The 23,297-nt window shown below is 42.9% G+C and overlaps 1 protein-coding gene across 1 annotated transcript; it reads right to left on the bottom strand.

Annotated features, from left to right (window-relative positions):
• Positions 1–3,359: 3,359 nt before the first annotated feature.
• Positions 3,360–22,407, bottom strand: ELK3 (ETS transcription factor ELK3). The gene is made up of 4 exons (XM_005421607.2): positions 22,194–22,407; positions 12,687–13,478; positions 7,592–7,714; positions 3,360–4,995 (listed from the first exon to the last, which is right to left on the bottom strand). The coding sequence occupies exons 1-4, from the start codon at positions 22,398–22,400 to the stop codon at positions 4,897–4,899; spliced, it is 1,221 nt and encodes a 406-aa protein (XP_005421664.1). The 5' UTR covers positions 22,401–22,407; the 3' UTR covers positions 3,360–4,896.
• Positions 22,408–23,297: the final 890 nt, after the last annotated feature.

Genomic DNA, 23,297 nt, shown 5'->3' with positions numbered 1-23,297 from the left:
TGAAACATAAAGGAATTATGTAGCAGTTGGAACATTGTAGGTAAGCTCTGACTGTACAGGTGGGATGATTGTGAAAAATATAAAAGCCAAGCAGGTACATGGGCTTTGGAATTTCTACAATGCACCTTCTTTCATCTGTAGAGTTCAGCTGCACAAAAATCATAGTCCCATTCTCGGCCATAGTGGGAACCTGTTTTCAGAACTGGGATTAGAGTTCATATATTCTATATTGGTTTTTTTAATCTCTTGTATGTGACTTTTACTGGGCAGTCCCTCTCTAAGTAGCTGAGTAAAATTGATGTCAGAATCAATTCATGATTTCTGACATCAATTGATGTCAGAAAATTCATGTCAGAAAACATGAACAATTTCTGATCATTTTTGCATATTTTCTAAAACCCCTTAACTCCAAGTTCTGTGACTTTAGAGTAAACTTGAACTGTGAATGCACACATACAGACATGCTACTGTGGTAAAGAACTGCTTAATTTATTGTGCTGGCTGCATCCTTCAAGCTCACTCAAGAAGCAGGCCTGCCTGAGCGCATCACTTTCATGGTCCTCCTAATGAAATATGAGTCTTACTTGGCTCAGATGCTCTGCCTTGAAATATATTTTTCCCCAGAGAGCTGTGAAGTTCCTTCATTTGTTGCAGTGGGATCTTTCTGCTGATGGAATTACCATGGCTGTGGATTGCTAACCAGGGAAAATGTTCTTCCCTGTCTCTTATCCAGCGTGCTCCTGTAGAGCACCTCCCTCCAGGCCTTGCTTGGTAGTGTCTGTGCTGTCACCTGCCCCTCCTCTTTCACACCCTGAGCTTGTTTTTTCAAAGACTGTTTTTTCTTTTCTTTGCTGTCTTGTTATTTCATTTGCAGGAGGGGGTAGCTGGCCTGGAGCCATGTTAGGAATAATTCAGTTTACATTTATGCATTTGCACTTCTTGCAGAGTGAATGTGAACTGATGGGAATCTTTCACAAAAGAACTCCAGCACATCCTAGAATCCTCTCTCCTAGGATGCTTTCTTCAAATACCAGCCCCTACCCAAGGCAGGCCACGATGCTGATTGCTCCAGAGTCCTTGCTTGAGGTTCATTCTGCTTTTTTCATTTAAATACATTCATACTGCTTCTCACTCGTGCTCGCAGTCTCTTTGCCCTCAAGAAATAGGTTTGTACTCCATCTGTGCAGAGCACTCACACATTAATTCGTAAGAGCAGTTACAGTTCGGGGCTAAAACGGATTTTAAAAGTTGTAGTTTTCTGACTTTGGAGAGTTATGCTTAAATCTGAGGCCTGTGTTTGTTTATCCTACAGGATATACAGACAGTCTGAGGATCAGAAGGGAATAGAAATGCCCTTACATAAAAGACCAACTGTACTTACTGTGCCTTCTCTAAATTCATTTGGGTGTCATGATGGCTTCTGAAGATGTTTCCCATAGGCACGAGATCACACAGCCCTTTAATGCAGAGGGTGGTTGTTCTGTTAGAATTAAGCCTATAGTCTTGTTGGAAAGGACCACTTTCCCTTTAAACAGAAACATTATTGGCAGTTCTTCACTTCTTTGGTAGGTATTTCCATATGGGGAATGAGCCTGTCTGATGAGACCAGTTTTAGTCAGGCAAATCATTCTCTCTTGACATCATGAATGCATGTCAGTTCTTTTGCTATAGTTTATCACCTATCACTGTTTTCCCCACCTTGAAAGTTTTCTTTAGAACTGAAGCTGCTTACCTGTGCCAGGGCCAAAGGTGTGCACAAGCTCTTGGCAAAGCTGCCCTGTAGCTGTGGCCTTTCTGGAGGATACTTGCTTTCCTGAAGAAACAAGGTGCAGGTAAGCCAAACATACCCTAATTGTGCACCCACCCTGTATTATATATATACATATACTATGCCTATACCAGGTAACTGGGAACTTCTTGTGTATTGCTGAAGCACGAATAAAGTGCAAATCTTGTAATAAATCCCCCAAGTATGATCAAATTGCAATTACTACCAAGAATATTGAAAAGAGAATAGCTCCCATTTTGTTCCCCAGGATTGTTGGCTTGGAGCTCTCCCTGCTCCAGAAATATTGACGCTTCCACAGTATTTATTTAAAAACATTTATTTGATTTTTCTCTACAGTTAAAAAGACGCCTGTTAATAAAATTCAGTAGATTACCAATAGAATATTTTCTTCAAAGCATAAGGCATAACTGTCAAGTGTTTCATATAAGTGTTAGACTTGAGGGGCTGGACTCTCTTTGTATAAATACTTCCCAATAGCAAAAACTTTTTCCATGTTACTGACTGATTTAGAAGGCAGATTTTGACAGCCTATTTTTTTCAGCTGAAAAGACAACTAGCAGAAGATGTCTTGCTATTTTTATTCTCAAAGATGAGAAGACAGCACTTCTTCCCACTTTCTGTCTTCCATTGTTTTATTGGATTCTCTCAGATCCTTTCCAGAAATTTTTTCAAATAGGATTTTGTCCCAGAATTTTTCTTTTCTGCTATCTTTAAAAAAATTATTTAAGGGCTGGAGGGTGGGAGGGAAACTGTGGGTGTGTTGAGCCTTTTGAGAAGAAAAAAAATCCGCCTTATTAATAGTAAAACCTTGAAGAAATAAAATCATGGGAATCTGGGTACTTCTAAGAATTTCTTCTCTGTCAGACACTCCCTCCTCTCATGGTCAACTGATTTTTTGCAGTGTCATATTCCATACTAGTATGTTTTCATCTTTTTAAACTCATAGTGAGAAACACTGTCTCGGGTTCTCGCGTTAGCTACAGTGGCACGTACAAGACAAGTCTCTATGCTGCTGTTCATGCCTTATAGGTGTAAGTAGATATTCATGGGATTTTAAAAATGAGGCAGGAGTCAGCTCTCTATGTGAAATAATTGCCTCTCTGTAACTTGTTGAAAAATATTCCATGTACCTGGGAGGAATGCACTGGAAGAGAAATGTTCAGTCTGCAAGCCCTTGTGATTTATCTCCGCTAACCTTGTCAATCCCATCAGTTAAACACTGCCCTTTGTTCCAACCTATTCTGATTTTACTGTGTATAAAATTTGCATTCACTCATAAATTTTGCGTAGGTTCATTTTCTCTTTTTGACTCCGTGGGGTGGCACATCTTGAGCTCTTGAAACGCTGAGTCGAGCAAATGACGTCCCAAGTGCTTCATTTGTTCTCCTCATGTCTGGCATTCAATTGCTCTCTTTATCAGCTGCTACCTACATGGCTACAGCAGGTTTTTATCACTGCAAGTGGAACTGTTGAGTAGGTTTTTGGTTGTGCAACCCAGGAGCCTGAGGAAAATTCCTGCTGTCTTTTGTCAGCCACCTCTGCCCCAAAAATGGCTTTTCAACATCAGAACTGCATTAATAAAATGTTTATTTAGCACCTTTCAGGTTGAAGGATCCAAAAGCACTTTACAAATAACTACACACATCATCACTGAAATGCATCCAAGCAGAAAATCAGCAGACAACTCACTGCATACATTTCGAAAACAACAGACCCTGGCCAGCTGCTCGACCAGAAAGCAAAGTTGAGGTTTGAATGACCTGTCACAAACAGGGATCGGATTTGGGGTTGGCTTTTAAGGTCTCATCTGAAAAACCGACACAGTAAAGCTGCATTCAAGCCAATTTAGCCACATCAGGAAACTGAAAATTTGCATCAGCCCTGCCAGGATTAGAGTCTGTGGTGCCAGGGAGTCTGGCCTAATCCTAACCTGACATTTAGATGACTAAACCATCCCCTCAAGGTAGAGGACATACCCAGTAAATTCAAGTTGCAAGTATATAGTAACACAGTGCTGTTTTTTCATCCAGAATTCAGCTGTTTATACATAAACATCCCACATGTAGAGTCTCTGCCTCTTTGCAAGCACCAGGCATCAATTTACAGACCTGTAACTTTTCCAGCTTTGGGAGAAGGGGAAATGTGACCTTCAGAGCTTGAGTAGCTACAATAGTCTTTCCAGGGAAGTAGTAGAAGGCACTTGGCACAGCTGAACAAAGCACCTGGAAATTATCGGGAATGATCGTCATTCCTTGGGAGGACAAAGATTACCTGCAATCTTACCAGACATAATGTTGACAGTTCATAAGAAGTATAGGCCAAATAAATTCTGAGCAATGTCTCCTTTTCCACAGAAGTACTCTCAAATGCTGGAAACGTCTCATGAACATACACAGCCCAGTTCCTCCTTGTTGCAACTTGACAGAAGAACTTGGGCATAAATGTGTAAATGTGGCTTTGTTACTCTGAACTACATCTCCTGGCTGTAACAAGGATTATGTTTTCCACTTCAGCAAAGGAAAATTATAAGGCTATTTTTATACAATTTGAAAGCACTTAATACAAAGTTACATTAATACACTGCATCATATGGCCTATCTGTGGAGAAAATACTGAAATACTACCATAGGGCTGTTCAATACTAGTTTTTTTTTCTTTCAACTTTCAACTTTTTATCTTAATACTAGAAAATATATAAATCATTTACATGACTTTATGCAAAAGAAGGCACAGCCGGTTATAGTTTACACAAGCGCAATGCATAATATGCAGAAAAAGGGATTAAAAAGAAGCTTCACATCCCTAATAGATACATTGTTGCAATCCATTAAGAAAAGTACTTCATCAACAACAGAAGTGTTCAACACTTGAGAGCTATGATATAAAAAATTATAATTCATTTAATGCATAACAGATTTATATATACTTTTATATATAAACACTGTTGAAAAATGCTAACATAATAAAAGTAGATTATCCATGTAATGAAAAGTGCAAACCAAAGTAATAAAGGGTTTCACAATGTCCTTCTCATGACACAGGAAAAACTAGCCCATAGGAATGAAGTGTTAAATCCACCAATAGATCCTTGGTGTGATGAGGCATCATCAGGATTTCTGAGCATTTGGAGAAAGCAGTATTGGTGAAGAGGCTCTGTCCAGACTGGGGAGTGGCACTGGTATGTGACCATTTAGCAGAGTTGGAAACTGTAAGAGGCCAAAAGGTAGAAATTACTCTTTATCTCAAAACATTCAGCCCAAGAAGCACCTGGACTTAGCATTAGCAATTGGCTCCAGATGGTTTCAAGAGTTGTGATGTCTATACTGTAAGACATCTACCAAATGCCTGCATCAGCCATTAGGAATGCAAGATAGAGGACAAAACCTGAATAATTTGTAAATGCACGAGGATATAAAAATCTGTTATTGGCTGTTTTTTATATAAAAGTTCACATAATACATTTATCATCACCCTGGAAAAGTGAACAGTATAGAGCAATCTTTGCCATCCATTCTGTTTCCAAAAGTATTTTTTCAGTCTACACATTATTAATTACAATACATCCTTTTTGTCTTTCTTTTATACAGGAAAGAGTTTGGCAAAAGTGAAAGTTCAGATGTAGTTTGATGGCAGAAAAAGCATACCTGGGGATGCAATGTTTGGGGAAAATTACTCCCAAGTAATTACAGTTTCTGTGTTCACTCAGAAACTAGCTACACCATTCAGCATGGGAAGCAGAACAGTCCTTTATTGTGGAGTCATTTGTTGTCGCCTGCTGCTTCAGAAGTGCTGTGCACAAACCTTATCCAGTACAGAAGCCGTATATTCCTAGTTCACGATGGCATCGTGACTGCACCTTGCCTGCAGGGTGGGTATTGACTAGTTCTTACCATCTGACCTGACAAAAAGTAAAGCAAGTAGGTGGAATAAACTTGCTGCAGCATGAGTCAGGAATTATCCCAGTGGTAGATACTGATCTGGCCTTGAGGCCCAGCTCCCTGAGCTGTGCTGGGTTTCTGTTGGCTTGAGGAAGACAGAGCTGAACAACTTCAGGCATCTGGTGTATTTTTACCTCTTATCAGATCAGTCCTGTGGTGTAACCACGCCCTCCACGTGCATATAATAACATGCTCCTAACAAGTTTCCTCTTCCACTCAGATGGTGCTTGGTGATTCCTGTCTTCCGCTACTCTGCGTAAAGGCGGGCCGAGCAGTGCAGTGCTGCAGGGCACCATGCTCCTGGTGTGGCCCAGACGGCCTGATGCCTCTGCTATAACCACACCAAACCTCAGGAAATGCTTCCATCACTTCTGCCAAGATTCACTAAAACACAAAACCTGATTACAAGCTCTTCCCTGAGTATGCATGGAGTGTGGGCTGGCCTGTGAGGCAGCCTGAGGAGAGCTTTACCCTGACACCTACACACTGGCTGACCCATCAGTTCTAGGTGGGCTTGGCCGGAATTTAGCTGTTCATTTAATTTCCTATTTGTTGTTAAAATAAGGCTTTGTGCTCTACAACTCGTCATCATGGCCTTTGCTTGAATCAAACGTCATTTATAAAGCCCTTTGGGTCTCTCAGCAGGGAAAGCCAAGGCCACTCCTCACTTTCAGTTCCCCCAGGGAATGGCCAACGTGTGTCTGTACAAACTCATTCCAGGTCTCAGCTCAGGCACTTCTTGGGTGAAATGTCTGGCTGTTTCTAACCATGTGTGCAAAACTAAGGTCCAGTAGGGATTAATGTGTTTATTGGAAACACAAATAAGGAGCCCTGAGCTCCATGTGCAGCTGGAGGTAGAAAGACTGTCTATCCCAGTACCTGAGCAGCTCCTTGAGCTGAAGCTCAGCCCTGGATTTGGGCACTCAGCCTTCCTGAAGTTTGAGAGACTAATCCCGGGTCCCTGTCTAGCAGTAGCCTTCTCCTCTGTTAGTGCTGGCCCTCCACAGCCATCAGGGTGTTCATTCCAGGGGTGTCCTTGCACCTTCAGCTGTGCAGATGGCCATTGGGTTCCTCGCCAATCAGCAGATCAACATAATTTCTTCTGTGACTTAATGAATCAGGTGTACGGCAGCAGCTACAGCTGGAGCTGCAAATACCATGCCCACTGTCTTCTTCCTGAGCCTCAGGCAAATGCCGCAGCTGAGTGCTGTGGCCATAGTGGGTTATTTAGTAACTTTTATATTTACCACATCTCTATAAAACTTTGAGAATTTTACCCTGCCAATACTCAGGAGAGACTGGGCACGATGTCACCTTTCTGCTGTTACATATGGCGAGGTCATGCTCTGGGGTGTGTCCTTGGCTGAGGACACATGGATAATTGGCAGGAGAACTGGAAATGGAGCCTTTGGGTTCAGAGAGCCTTGTCTTTCTGAGTGAGAAGTAGCTCATTAGGACAAAAGGATAAACCTACAACCACCTCACTGGATGAGACCCAAACTGTCTTGGTTTTCCCAGAGTCCATGTTCCAGCCCTCTCCTGGCAGGTCACTGACTGGTCTGCACTCTCTTCCTGCAGCTCTGAGCTCTGTTACCTGCTCTCTCTGGGGTCCAGCATCTTTCTCTTTCCTTCACACAATATATGTGTGCTTTCTGCAGCAGGCACTGCCCTGTGGGTTCTGACTGTGCTGCCAAGGACTGGAAGAGGGTACAAGTAAGTAGGCCTCTCTGTAAAAGTGCCTGTTAATGCCTCTATTTTCTTGATCCATTTGAAAAGCTCCAGATTGATGTGAAGAGATGTTCCCACAATGTCTCTTCCATATTTGTGCATTTGTCAATGAAACCTGTGCATTGGGAAGACCTACCTGGAACAGAGTGTTTGGTCCCTGCAGCCTGGCAGGACTCAGAGGAGCAACAGGACTGAGGCTGCTCCAGAAGTGAATGCTGGACAGCAGTGGGCTGGGGGTCAGCAATAATCCATTGGGGGTCTGCAAGACAAAAAAACACACCACGATGCACAGCTCAGAGTTACAACTCCATGCAGCACTCACCCCTAAAGCCTTACACAGCATCTAATGCCTCTATTTTCCAATGAATTCAGATACACAGCATGGTCAGCAGCAGCTGCCCATCCAGCCCTGCATCCTGTCTCGGGATACCTGCACATTTCATATTCCTTCATATGCAAATTGATTTAATTTCTGTTTGCTTAACGAGATGCACAGTTATTGTTCATTTGAACCATGCTTATGCAGCTGTGTAACATACAGAATAATACCATGTGCCCCAGTGCCTGCCAACACCACCTAGGCTCCTTCAGAAACAGTAGAACCTTTTGAAGGGCAGCAGTTCCTTGACCCGACTGCAGCTTTTGAAGCATTACTACAGTTGTGTGTGGAGCTGAAAGGGTCACTGCTGGCCTGTGATGTTTACTTCCCTGATGGCACCTCTCTGTAAAGGGAGGGTTCAAGAAGCTGGCAATGCATGGGCTGAGCAGGGGGACGGGTGTATGGTCTGGGTGCCCAGGGGTCAGCAGAGAGCACAGCTAATTGTTTGAAAAGAACCAAAATAGCAAGAACTTAGAATCCAAGGCTTTTCCCAACTCAGAGGTGCCCCCTTCCAGTGCCACGGTGCACAAGAATTGCTGGGATTGCCCTCAGCATTCTTAAAAGCACAATTAGAGGGGAGGTAGCATTAGAGCACATGCAAATCTGCATTCAAATGAAGAATTATGTGAATTATTCTGTATCCAGAATAACTTTCATCATTCCATAAAAAGAACATGTGACACTTTTGAAAAAAGTATTTGGCATAATGAGTTAATCTCACCAGTAATCTTGATGCCAATTATCAAAATCAGTCCTATTTAGCAAAGCACTTAATGGAATTTGAGTACACACTTAGCAAGCAAGCATGTGCTTTGCTATGTCAAACAACTGTCTCAGTGTTCTGCTAAACTGGGGCATCCTTTTGTCCAGAGTTTAAAATACATAAAGAGAAGACAGAAGACAGAGAGTATCTGCATTTTCCTACAGTAACCAGCAGGTCATGTGTTCTGGTGCTTCCCACCAGGCCAGAAATACCAACTGCCATGCAGGGCAATTGCAGCCGGGGGTGTCCTTAGCAGCTGCTGGCACCAGGCCCATCACACCTGCTCTGTGCCAGCCCCTGCAGCCAGCAGGCTCACACAGGCACTGGCACTGCTCACTGCATTTGGAGTGCCAGATTCACCTGCCCAGCGGTGCCCAAGGCATCAGCTGAGGTGTCTGGGGCTCAAGGCAGGCACACAGGAACACAGACCTGCTGTGACAGGATCGCACTGAAGTTCACAACAGGGTCAGACAGTTCCTTTGGCACCAGCAGGAGAGGTGGGAAAGACAAGGAGCAGCAAGCATTAGTTATCCTGGTGATTCTGAAAGGCTGTTTAATACAAAGACCTTGAATGGTTTTGCTGAGGAATTTCAGATGAAGTGGGGTTCGTGGAGAAATGTGCAGGGAAAGGACCCTGCCACCTTCACTGTGCTGAAGAAGGTGGATCAGAAACACCAAACCCCATGGAAGAAACCATGTTTGTCCCAAGGAGTAATAAACCTGTGCTATCACTGGGAAAGGACAAGTGTTGATGTAGTAAATCAGCAGGTCACAGGAGTACCAGTCAGGGTTGGGATATATCTGCATGCCAACAAAAGGGACAAAGAGTGGGTGAAAGCCTGGCATGGAGAAGATGTCAGTCTTGATCTCATTAAGTGACAGCTCTTGTAAAAAAAAAAAAAAACACAAACAAAACAAAACCAAACAACACCAAAAAAACCAAAGCAAAACAAAGCAAAAAAAAAAAAACCACTTGACAAGTGGGCACTTGTCAAGAGTCCTTTACAAACACTTTCTTTCCAGGAGCATGGTGCTTTCATGGGGAAGGAAATCAGCAGCACCAGCAACAGCCCCTTTCCTGAGCCACATTTCAAGCTGATGCTCCACTGGCAGGCGGCTGCTGGTGGAGATTTATGAGACTGACAACACACTGAATTAGGTCAGGATAAATACTCAGATCTACTTACAGAAGAGCCTACTAACCTTAAAACCAAAGATATAAGTAGCTAGACCCAACAACATTCAACCAAGGACACAGTACTGTGGCAACTGTACCAAGAACTCCCGTGGTTAGACTCCATTCTTTATTTTTTCTCTAAGAAGCTGCAGATATCCAGAACTCAAAGTGCAGTTCTTGAGGGGTCTTCTGAAAATAATGAGGAAGACTTGGAGATGTTTTTTCCTACCTAGATGCAGCCAAAGCAAGTCTTCAGAGAGACCTGAGAAACTGAGTTGCCCTCCATTCATCTCTGGAAGCACACTGACATACCTAAAACGGTGCTAAGCAAAAGCTCATATCCTTTGATGAGCAGAGCACTCTGCAAGTCTGCAAGTTCTGCCAGAACCAAGAGCCAGCCAAATGAAGCCTCCAAATCTGTTTAATATTTAATGCAAAAAGAGCACAGGGCATCCCAGGCTTGTTCTCAGTATTGCCTCAGCCAAGTATGAAAACCACCAGAGGAAATCTAAGTGTAAACAACACCACAGGACAGCCTATCCCTAAATTACATGCAAAAATTGATGTGTCACTTCATTTTCTGCCCACATGCAGCCATGCATCTGGTATTAGATGTGGAACCCATTGGGAAGTGAAACATCAGTGTAATCTAAGCACAGGAACAGCTTAAATAGAAATAATTCATTGCACAGAGAGGATTCTGTTAAGCAGTGATGCTCATGGCTCCTGACTTCTGTGACAATGTGTGTAAGTACAATCTTGTCACTTCTAGCTGTTAGAAAGCAGGTAAGTGCTGTCACACATACATTTCTGTTCTAATATTGAATGTGTGTATCATGTGCCCTTTCACAGCATTCCACCTGAGGGTATTCCTCATGACCAGCAGGTACAGTGGAAAGCCATTTGAAACACCCTCTCAGGCAGCAGGACCTTCTCAGAACGTACATCACTCCTGGAGCAGACATCCTGTTCTGCACCTGCCCCTGGCAGCAGGTGTTTCACACTGGGATCTGATAAATCAGAGAACATTTGAGATATGATGCATGTTCTTCCTTGGATAATGGGATGAACAGCAGATTTCCTGTCTAAATTATGGCTTTAGCTATTTTGCATTGTGATATTACAGTTATCTGAATACAGCTGCTATGTAGTTTTCATTTTATATTCACTAGGACAAGTGTTTTGGATGTAGGGTGCTTCTTATCCACACTAGAAGAAGAAGGCTAAAGGAGAGAATAAAAGCTATATTGCTGTATAGCCAAAAGTTTAAATAATTAGACCTGAGAACTACCCTACACAGATGCCATATGCCTCTTCTGTGATAGGACAACCTGCAAAAAAAGATTTGTGATGGCTTTAAGTTGGGTAACATTCATCACAGCCTTAGCTATCCCTCCTGCTAAAGCAGTGCCACAATCCTCAACATAATTCCCTTCTAACTCTTTCAAGGCAGTAAGTACACCAGTTCATAGGTGCATGGGAAAGTTAAATATTCAAAGAAATAATTACAAAACCAGGAAACAATCTCTGTTCATCCTGTGGTTTGGGGGCAGCAACAGAAAAAAGTGGTTTGAAATAACTCACACTGTCATTGTGTCTGGTTGGCAGATCTGATGTTGTCAGATTTGCTCCCTATGAAAACAATACTGTGGTTATACCATAGTTAGAGGTTGCAAGTTTGTCAGTGCATCTCAGTTTTGGTTTGCCACACTTCTGTTCTTCCTGCCAAACACAACTTCACTTAAAGGCTTTATGATGTCAAAAACGGCAGGTGTCAGCTCACAAACTGCTCTTTTTGGTGACACAGCTTTGTATCTTGGTGGCTTACAGGTGTGCCTGAGCTGCACAAACTCACTCTGCAGCCAGCTGACAAGCTCAGGAGAGCAAGTGCTGTGCTGGCTGAGAGCACTTGCCAACACTCCCTTCTGCCAGGCCCTTGTGCCGTGCAGGCACACAGGGCTGCCCACATCGAACACCCCAACACCTTCAAACAGGGAAGAGGTGATGGGATTCTGGATACCATGGGTCTTCCAGGAAGCCTGATGTGAGTGAGGGCTTGTAACACACCTTGGTTCTCATTTATTTACTGTCCACTTTGCTACATTCAGTGCCAGTATTTGCATCAAGTGCTACTTCAGGGCTGGGGATCTTGGGGGGATATTCCACATTGGGATAATTTTATTCTTGGACTATTTTTGGTCTAATTTTGAGGTGGTATTGTAAGACAAAACTCACCAATGAACATGCTGAGTCATATCTATATGATTTTAGCCTTCTGCTCTGAACTCCTAGGCTTTTTTCATAGACTAGCTTAAAAATGAGAACTTGCTGTTGACATTACCACAAATATGTTATTAAAAAGAACAAAATAACCTTCTAGTTATTCAGTAGTTCTGTGCTGAAGGGAAGCTGTGGCAAGTACTCTCTGAATTTGTACAACTTCAGAAATTTAAACTGATTTCAGAGCCTGTCTTAGAAACCACTTAATTTGCTCTGTGCTTGGAAATTAACAAAATGGTCACACTGTTTGAATGAGTTGCAACATCTAGTAGAGAAATCTTACCAAGCATCCCACATGCTCAAGTTGTGACCTACAAAACCCCTGTGGTTTTCTTTTTGGCTTTTTCCTGTTTGTTTTGTAGATCTGGAGGCTGGTTTGAACTGATAAACAATTAACTAATGGCTGCCCATTTCCTTATTCATTCAGGCAGTCTGTCAACTGTGATGGCTTTTCCCACACTCAATTTAGAACAAACCCCAGGAGAAACCTACTTTCCACCCCTTGTTCAGAGCACTGCTGTGTTTCCCTCTTTCCCATATGTTGGGGTTTTCTCCCATCAGATGGTGACAGACCCACAGAACTAACACTGTTGGCCACAAGGAGGGAATGCCTGGAGACAGGCAGGTCTTACCTGAGCAGTGAAGAAAGCTGGAGTCAGGGATCCCGAAGGAAGCGCGGGGCTGTTGAGGGCGATGGAACCGATGTCAGTGCTGGAGAGAATCATAGGTGGGGCAGAGATTTCCAAGCCTTTGGGTTTTTTAGCCTTTGGGGGAAGAGATGGGGATTTGGCCTTGGAGCCTGAGGAGAGGTTCAGAGGCTCAAGGGAATCTGAGTCGTGGCAACTGGAGTCAAGGAAGAAGCTCTTGTGTTCTGTAGGGAGGGGTGAGGTGGGAGACAGAGATGGTGACCTGGAGGAGGATGATGATGGAGATGAAATGCTGGCACTGTTGGGGAGCATTAAGGAAGATATTTTAGCTGATACTGAAGAGTTGAGGAAAGCAGAGGCAGCTGCTGTTTCAGAAGTAGAAGGCAACGACACCATGGGCCTCGTAACTTGTTTGTCTGTTTTGTTTGTCACAAATCTGATAACAGTTCGGACTTCTTCAACTGGTGTGTTTCCTTCTGACTTCTCCAGTTTTTCTGTTTTGATGGGCTTGTAAGGATCTGGCTGGTTCTGCAGAGAGTTGATAGTGAAAGAGGAGTAGAGGCCAGAGTGGATATATTCATTACGGCTTGTGCTTTTCAGTGCTGACAAGCTGTGCTTGTGCTGGTCCCTGCTCTCCGGAGGCATCTTACAGTCGCTGTCCTGCAGCAAAAGGCTCTCTCTGCTGATTTCCACAGCATGGGGATCCATTTTTAAAATCTCAGGAAAGGAAACAAACTTGTATACAAATTTTTGTCCGATCACTTTCTTGATGATGTTCTGCAAATACAAAGAAGGTGCTAGAAAGATCAGTGTTACAGAGGCACCCAGTACTGCACACACAAGGGTGGGGGGCACTGCCCCTCATAAAGCTATGCAGGTCATTTTGTGGGGCTCCAAATGCTGATCACCCGTGGCTTATTCCAATACCTCTCTCTGCTCAGCCAGGGAGTCCACTCCTGGCTCCTCATGGTTTCCAACAAAACCACCATCACTTGGTGACAAACACCTACTGGTGGCCTGTTTGACTTCTGCTTCCTCTGAAGCAGCTTGGGAATATTTTCTTTCCAGTAAAAGCAATTCTGCTGCCTTGTGGACTCGAGCCATGCCACCATGTGTGTTCCACAATAAATCCAAACTCCTTCATTCATGCCACCTAAAACTTACACCAACACCTGAGGACGAAGTACTCTCACAATGCCTGCAAGGGACAAAACCACCTCATCCTCCTGGCCCCATTTATTTACCCTCTGTTCCTTACCACATAAGGAAAGGATTGAGCTAAACTTACAGTGACTGTCTTTCTGTCAATGATCATGAACTTGTGTCTGTGAAAAATGCAACCCCTTGCATGGGCTAGAAAAGTTCCTGTGTCCTGCAATATCCCCTGCACCATCTCCAGGCCTGCATTAGGCTCAGGATGCTCACTGGTGCAGGCAGGTTTTCATCAGTCTAAACTGACTATGGAAATTAATTACTGAAAAAGTCCCAAACCTCTCAAAGGTTTGTAGAACTGTTTTTTTTTTTTTTCTTGAAGTGTGCCCTTTATGTAAAGAACTGATTTCTTTTGAGACTTTTTATGAGCATCTTGTCTAGTCCTAGTGCTCCTCCTGCAAACCTAAGTTGGCTGCCTGCTCTAACACAATTTCCAAGGATACGTGAGCTCCTCCACAAAGGCACTTTATGGCACAGGCCTGGCCACAGGGGGACTGGAACATTTACCACCCTAAGCCAAGTGCTGCAGAACAAATGAAGAAATATGTCCTGAGATTTCCATGCTAATTTCTCTTTCTTGAAACCCCTGGTGGAGAGTTTGTTAGGTTGCCTCTGAAACACCCTTTCCAAGAGACTTCCCTTTAGTCCAGCACATCTGCTGCACCTCCAGCTGGTATTCTGCAGACATCTGCTCTGCTGTACATATGGGAATGTAAATATTTACAAATTTCCTTAAAATCTAATTGATTTTTCATTCTACCACAGCTTCTGACACCAGTAGTGGAAACATTTGTTAAGCTGACTGAAAATGAAACAGAAAATTAAGGAAAAGGAAAAGAGACACCATCTTTCTCTATATATAGACAGCAAGTAGTGCTGGGTGCTTGTACTGCCTGCACTACCTTGCAGTGTAAAAGCAAGGATCATTTTGTGAAAGAAGAATCTGCACTTGAGTATCAAAACCTTTTCTGTCCTTCAGCTGAGTTACTTCACTCTGTAATTCATCTGTCTGAATGTCCTGGCATTTCATTCAAGCACCTTCTTGAATACAAAACTAACCCTGCAAAAGAATGAATACAAAAGAACCCTGGGATGCAGCTTTGCATCACAGGTCAGGAGCTGTGGCACAAATAGAGAATGTTGTTTCCCAAGGTGATAACAGGGATCTGTAGCAAAGAAAAGAATTAAATTCGACAAGTTCAGACTAAAGGCACAAACTGCCCTCTTCCATGCTGAATTGTACATACATCTACCCACCTGGCAGATGCTGCAGTGTCTTTTTTTGCCCTCCAGATGTTCAGGACAAACAGTTAGCCCACAGAATCTCAATCTGCATGAGCTTTAATTCCCATGGCTTTGGGCTTGCCCTAGATTTTTTTTTTCATTGCTAATTAGGTGCAATATTGGATGATTGCACTTTTTCTACTCACTCAATATTGCATTCTCTTTCCAAAGAGCAAAATCTCCAAACTACTCACATATGAAAAAAACCCCATCCCAGCTGGAATTTTGTTTTCTTTATTTTATATATATATTTTTTTATATTTCTATTTTAATTTAAAATAATGCCTCCCCTCTGCTCCTGGCAACTTTGAAATATTGTTAAATCAAGCACTAGCAACTGAGATTCTCCTTGGAAAATGTGACTCCCAGCAGAACAAGATTAAATGTATTTAAGGATTGCACTTTTACACTGATGCAGGCTTGAAACGGGGGAACATTGCTATAAAAAGCAACTGAACGGACTGGTGAGTTTATACTTCCTTTGTTATTATTAAATACAGTTATATTTTAAGAACATTGCAGTGCTGCTGCTCCAACTCTGTCAGCCTGCAGCAAAGGCCCACTTAACGATGGCTGGAGATGAAAAGATTCAAGTGCAGATCCCTCAAGCACTTTGCAGGCTTCTCTTAAATGTGTAGCCTGAGGAAATCTCCACCGGCATGCAAAAGAAAATAAGGACACAAATTAATGAAGTGCCTTGGAAAAGCACTGACTTTTCCGTATTCTTTTGACAAATAATTGAAGGTAAAAAGCAGCATATTTTCACCATCACCTCAGTGATCTGTCAGAATCATTCTGAGCTATGACAGTTCAAACCACAGAAGACAGTGACAGGCACCACAACAAGCAGTTTGAAAGACAAAGAACTGCGCCTTCCTGCATCTGCAGGAACACTACACCACTTGCTTTTTGGTTGGTAGCAGGACAGTAAGTGTAAGTGAACATTCAGCCCTATTTTATTGCTGTTCTTTGAATTTTCTATGTAAATTCCCTCATGAACAGGCTTGCAATGAGTGCTAGTGGCTGCTGGCCCGGGCTGCAGGGAGCCAGGGTAGGGCTGCTGGGCCCATGCAGCTGCTGCAGAGAAGAAATGAGCAACCGGGACAAGAGCAGGGGCTCCAGTCCAACAGCTTAAAAAGAAAATCTTATCAAGAGACAGCACTCTCTGACACTCAGAGAGAGGGCAGGCAGTAATGAATGCCTCTCTTCTGTTGGCTTCATGAACACTTTACACTTCCCCTCCTCTGCCCCCAGAGTACAAAACAGTGACTACAGCAAACGTGCCCAGCCCATCCCGTGGAGAGGTGGCTGGGAAGCTGCAGTGCCTGCTGCCTGCTCCAGCACATCAGCCCTGCTAGGGAGCTCATTCACACCCCAGCACTTCAGGAGCTCGCTTTGTGAGCCCTTCCAAAAGCAGCCTCACCCAAGAGCTCTGAATCATCAGCTGCAGAAGGGATGGCTCTCTTCTGCCCCTGTCCTCCACAGAGCAGCTGGCTGAGCTGGTTCTCCCTGCAGCTTCAACTAGACTCTCCTGGGCAGGGGCTGTGTCAACTGTGCACCACTGAAATCCATCATGTGTTTGTGTTTTATTTTTATCAGCTCTGACTCCTGCTCCATGTTTGAGCCATTCAGAGCAAATGTGTAACTATACTACCAGGGAGACTGAAGCATTTTAGTGGCTTGGCCCAAACCTGTTAGCTAGAAAGTTTGCTGGGTGCAGAAGCCACTTGGGAGACTGATCTGGGACATGGGATTCACTTGCTAGTCAAACTTCAGACTAATGAGGGATCTCAGGAGCAGGAAGACCATTTTACCCTCTTTCCAGGAAGTGACCTATAATCAGGATGCCCAAGATCTCACAATTTATGTGAAACAGCAGAATGAACTTGTCTGTAGGTACTCAACATCCCTGGTCAGAAAAAAAGAAAGACCAGAGCTGTAGCTGCTGCTCCTAAGTCCCACTTGGATGTGTTGCAAGTTCCCTGGCTCTAAGACTACTGAGGGGTGCAACACATGTAGGAACACAGGTTATGAATCCTCCCAGAACACTATCCAGGCTGCTTCCAGCTACTGGGACCCCTACCCAGACAGAGGGCTGCTCACATTCCAGTGTCTGAAGTACACATGCTGGCAGGAGATACCTGAGCAGGATGGTCTGCTCTGGAAAATGGGAGTGTGTCCACATCAGCATGTGCAGGCAAGCAGACTCTGCTAGCATCACAGGTTATGCAGTAATGCTTTGCACACTGTGTGTGCAGAAGCCAGATTTTATAACATTTTTGATGCAGGCATGGGTGCTACTACCCTGTACACCTGTACTGACCTTTGGAAGATCAAGGCTCCCATTTAGCTGGATTTCAGTCTTTCTTCACTTTTCTCCAGCTGGAAGATAAAGGCTATTTCTCTGGCTAGCACCTATGACCAAGTTCTCTGCTCTCTATACTGCAGGTCACTGGACATCCCTTTCCTCTCACATCAAACATGAACTATTTTATGTGTCTTTTTAAGGCAGGTGTTCTTGGGCTTTCTCCTCTACCCATCACCTCTCACTGAGTATCAAATCCTTTACTCCCTTCTTTCCACATGGATACCACAATATAACCATTTATGCCACTTCAGCCAAGCACTTTCTTGTCTTCCACAAATCACTCTTGGATGAAGCTCCTCCCAGTTTTCTATAAAGGTACTTTCTAATGTCCCTTAAAGTATTTCCTTGTAACGCCTCTGACCTGCACCACTACATAGTGTACATAGCTGGTAGTCCAGGACAATCACACTGCTTTTGTTTCATTGTAGGATTCTATTTCTCCTGAGATGTCTTAGAGAAGACCTTCCCAAAAGTAAAATAATATTTTTCAAGTATATCCTCATTTATATCCTGAAGTTCAGAAAGCACCCAAGCAAGGGACTCTCACTCAAAACAATTCTTCCATGCTTCCACCCACACTTGGACATTAAAAATACAAAACAGTAACCAGGTTACAGGGTTTGACGTGTTATGGGAGGGGAGTGAATGCATTGGCACCTCTGAATCCTGAGAGCACCTGAGAAGCCCTGTCCCTGCACTGCAATGAGCACAAAGCAGCCCATATTATTTTAATACTATAAATCATACTGCCAAGCCATCTAAACAAGTGGACACCAATTAACTGAAACTAAAACTGACTGAATAGCACTCACTGAGTAAAGCCTTGGGCTACATACTGTTCAGAGAACATGCAAAAATATTGAATAGCTGCTCATCACAACAGTATGTGATTGTATAATTAAAGATGCAGCATAACTCATGCAAACATTAGGGTTGTCCAGGGAACTGTGATTCTTTTATTTCATAACTTCTGAGGACTTGACTTCCACATTCCACAACCTCTGCATCCTATTAATGTCAGTATCAGCATGTAATTTCCTGGATTCACCCTCCTTCCCTCAGAAAAAAAACCTCATGGGAAAAATCACTAGCTTCTCTCTTGTGGTGTCATCATGAAATATTCATAGGGACGTGCAGTAGTCTTGAAACCCCTGGTGACTTCCAAAAGATATGTGCCATTACAGCTACCATAAAAACAAAATAACTGGGTAACCTGAGGGGAAAAAATAAACTTATTAACCCTACTTTTATAGGCATTTTACTTCAAGCTGAAGTGCTCTGTGTGGGAATAGTGCTGAAGCATTTTCTTGCCTGAAAGCATTACAAGAGATTTCTGACTGGCAAAAGTGTGTGACATGATGGACACAAGCTGTAGGTAGAGTGCAGGATGCCTTTCCTCAGTGCTATCTGTCATCTGTGCTGCTGCTCTCTTGAGGCAATAGGAAAAATGCATTAAATAAAATAGGAGGGCGGGCGGAAGATTTTGGGGAACAAATGAAACAGGAAGTGGAGTCTTCAGATTATCTACAAACATTTAGCAACTATAATCATGGCAGCAAATTACAATCAAGACATGCCATACTCTATATTTCCTGGGGTGCTTTTTCTGTGAATTTAACATAAATTTAGCCATCAGCCTCAACAGCATGTCATGCTTGCTTTCAAAGCCAGGCTAAGGAACTTGTCCTAATTGTGTTATTTTTCTCCAGTACTGGAATTAATTTACTTTTAAGTTCAGATGAATCAGATGATGAATTTTAACAAGCCAATGTTCCCCCCAAGCAAAAGGCAGAGCTCATAAACCCCCACTTATCCAGCAATCAGGTTTTATTTCTCCATGGTGAATAATTTCAAAGACAGACCATGAAACATTAGTTAGTTCAGTGTCAACTGTATGCAGTAGGAGCAGAGGGCAGTCCAAGAAAGGAAGGTCCAGCCCATGTGCTACCATAATTTCTAAAAAGTGACTGACCCTTGTCTCAAACTCACATGCTGCCCAATCACTTAGGTTATAGGAAGAGAAATTCCTGTCAATAATTCCATAGTGCAAGTGAGGTCTTGTCCAGAGTTCTGCCTCATCTTTCCTGCTGCCACTCCCCCATCTGCATCTCAGTGTTTGTCACATTTGTTCAGTGTGCATCCCATTTGTCCCAGCACCCCCAGCTGCCAACACATCCATCATTGCACGCCAGCAGGGAAGGGACAAGGATCCCGGAAAGCTCCTGTGACAGTGTTCACAGGGGTGCTTGCATGAGGGAAGAGACGAGAATGTTGACTCTATGTTTCAGAAGGCTTGATTTATTATTTTATGATATATATATTACATTACAACTACACTAAAAAGAATAGAAGGAAAAGGTTTATCTCAGAAGGCTAGCTAAGCTAAGAATAAAAAGGAATGAATAACAAAGATCTGTGGCTCGGACCGAGAGAGAAAGCCAGCTCTGCCGTGAGTGGTCACTAATTCTAAACATCTACAGGAGACCAATCACAGATCCACCTGTTGCATTCCACAGCAGCAGATAACTATTGTTTACATTTTGTCTCTGAGGCTTCTTAGCTTCTCAGAAGGGAAAAAATCCTAAGAAAATATTTTCACAAAAAGATGTCTATGACAGGCTCCTTAAGGCTACCCCAGAGTCTAGACTGCTTTTGCACTTATCTCACAAACTGGTAAATGCTCTAAAGCAAAAGAGCATTACAGTTGGAGAGAGGCTCTTTCACCTCCCCAGTCCTTCCCCTTTAGTTCTGCAGGGGGAAGGAAGAATGTCAAGGAGCTTTTCCTCCCTTTCTTGACTTCTTTCCTCCTGTGCTGTGTGGTATAGACTGAACTGAAGGCAGAGGAAGCGTTCAGGACTGAACCCACTGCTGAGCACACCCTGCCACTCCACAAGGATGTACTATCTGCTATCTTACACCATTCTCTCTCACACTTCAAAACCTGCAGCCAGGTTTGCTCTGTCCCTCTGCACTTTCCTGATAATCCATCTTTCTGCACTGTCTGGGAACCTACACATCACAAAACACTATACCCACGGAGTGAGAAGCTCCCACTGTTTCATTCTAAAGGAGTTACTCTTTCAATTTAAATAGAAATAGCCATAGGTTTGGGTTGGGGTTCAAACCCTGATTGCAGTAAATGGGGAAGAAAGAACTTATCCTTCTTTGCATCTAGGAGCTATGACCTCCACTGGACTGCAGAACGCCTGAAAAAATGGCCAAATTCCTTGTGCCACACTTAGATAAAACTGTCAGGCAGAAGACCATCTCTACAAACAGCAAGCAGTTGCCTCAGCCAAAACCCTGATGAAGAAACTGTACAGCCATTCTGGCAGATGCTGCTTGAGCAAAGACAAAACAGATGACAAAGGTGTGTGTATGCTGGGGGCAGGGAACTGAAAACATAACAGGGGTTAAAAAAAAGGTTAAGGGATAAAAGAAGCAAGAGAGTCTCAGGTAAGGAGCCATTCATTATAGTCCATTACTTCAAAGAGATCAGAGAGATCTCAAAGCACAAGTCCTACAATATCTTGTTCCTTGTTTTTAAGCAATGTCTGTTCAGTCACTAACAGCATATTTGGGCTCTGCCTGGCTCTGCTCTTCATGCACCAGCAGGCACTCTGTCTCCATTGATCCCAGTCAAGTTTGTAACAGAGGGGCTGGAGTCATATAATGAAGCAAGCTTCCCCAAGCTGAGCAGAAGCCTTTTCAGCACGTAGTGAAGGGGATGCATCACACCAACTGCCCAGAACAGCCACTGTACTGTTCTCACCAAATCCTTTCATGCCTTCTCAGTCAGGCCACCTTTGAAAGATATTAAGTGGGAAAATCTGACTTCTAGTGGACAAAACACTAACACCCCCTAAATCTGAAACTAAAATTTTTTTCAGGAGAAGGAGCCCCTGTGGGTCATGGAAAGTCTGATCATCCAATTGTTCATTGTTAATTTGCATCAACATGTTTTTTGATCACTGTGTTAGATTGACTGCATAGCACTGTGCCCTGCAAGAATTAGTGCACTACAAATAATACATGACAACAGCACTCTAAGGTCAGCCCAGAAACAGTATCTACTTTCTTCTGCCTTGTGCAGGTAGCAAACATGCCCTAATTGTGCTGAACACTGGCATTACTCACTGTATAATCTCATCTCACCCCTTTTTCTGAAAATCAAGATGAAAACAGGCCACTAAGCACAGCTATGAAGTTCTCCTTTATAATATACAAAATCTATAATAGTCTTTTTTTATTAATATTTAATCTTCAAGAATATAGGAAATAGTAAAACCTAATAACTCGGAATTTTTATATCTTATTGAAAACTATCCATTTAAGGAGAACTAATCCTGAGCAGATTTAATATCAATTAGTAAAAACAATATAATATTCATCAAAAAAAGGGTGCAGAAACAGTTTGGAAATTCCTTTAATCTACTGGAGTCTAAAATTGAGAAATGTGAATATGCAAGATTTGTGTTCAACAATATCTGTATATTTGTATTCTACAATCTTTTCCTTCTAGGATCTTGACTAGCTAGAGGAACTTCTGAGTAGCTTCCATGGAGAGGAGAAATATTAACTGGTAGCATTTCTATTTTCTTAGTCTGCATGAGAATAACGAAATTTACCTTGTCATAATAGTATCTGAGCGCCCGGCTCAGCTTGTCATAATTCATATTAGTTTTGTTTTTTCTGAGTCCCCACAGCTTAGCCACTTCTTCTGCCTTGAGTAGCTTGAATTCGCCATCATTAGACGTCCAGCAAATGAGGTGCTCGTGTTTCTGGTCTAGCAGCAACTGCAAAAGGAACTGCCACAGTGTGATTGCACTCTCCATACCTAGAAGGGACAAAGGAGAGCAACAGTGTGAAAAACATTTGGGAGCGGGTGTTCCACCCAATGCTCATTTCAGTAATAAGCTCTGTGCAGGAGTCATCCTACATAACTGAGAAAAGGAAGCTATCACATCATTCACAACCAAACATCCACAAGATCTACAGGTCTTCCACTGCTTTTCCAGTATTTTCCCCACTGCTGTTCTCTGAAGGGTCACATAAAATAGAGGAAGTATTTAGAAATGCACTGCTCACAAAGTTCACATTATACAAGGTCACGGCCAGTTGGCATCTTCCATTCATTGTAAGCAATCACTCTTCAAAGGAACACATAAGGCAGGGACCAAAGGACTTAATATGACTATCCACTGAAATTATATTAAAAACCTGCTGTTTACAGTCAGGAGGAGTTTACTGGACTTTTTCAGATACGTCACTGTGAAAAAGGAGAGGACAAGGGAAGACCAGAGCAATTGCCTTTGATTACAGGACCAGAAGCAACATCCCTTCCCCCTCCCACCACCAGACTGCCTTTGCCTATTTTGTTTTTTTCCAGGGCCTCAAATTACTCTTACTGCTTCTGTTTGCCAATTCAAATAGCTCAAAAGACATTCTTTATTTTTTAGAAAAGCTGGAAGTTCAGTACACTTAAGCACAGTAAAGTAAGTGATGTTTACCCAGAGCCTCTCTTTAATGGGGATCTTTTCTTTCATTATCATAGGTACTACTGAAAATTAGGAACATTTTTAACAGTGCCTGAGTCTCACATCTGAGGTTGGTTGAATTTTTTTTCTCTGCTAAAGGTTGTTTGATTATCTTTTTCCTCTGCTACTGAGCCCTCCCTAGAACAAACCTTTTGCTCAGGCACTGCAATAAAAGGATAAACTGAAGGCTGGCTA

Source organism: Geospiza fortis, unplaced genomic scaffold (assembly GCF_000277835.1).
Source record: "Geospiza fortis unplaced genomic scaffold, GeoFor_1.0 scaffold186, whole genome shotgun sequence".
In the NCBI taxonomy this organism is placed as follows: Eukaryota; Metazoa; Chordata; class Aves; order Passeriformes; family Thraupidae; genus Geospiza; species Geospiza fortis.
The sequence above is the reverse complement of the archived record's forward strand: the minus strand, read 5'-3'. Positions and strand labels throughout refer to the sequence as shown.

Coding starts and splice junctions, on each gene's coding strand:
- ELK3 (XM_005421607.2), bottom strand. CDS start 22,400: ATGGAGAGTGCAATCACACTGTGGCAGTTCCTTTTGCAGTTGCTGCTA. Junction 13,479..22,193: donor TCAGATACTATTATGACAAG/GTAAATTTCGTT, acceptor TTGTATTTGCAG/AACATCATCAAGAAAGTGAT. Junction 4,996..7,591: donor GACCAAACACTCTGTTCCAG/GTAGGTCTTCCC, acceptor GGCCTCTTACAG/TTTCCAACTCTGCTAAATGG.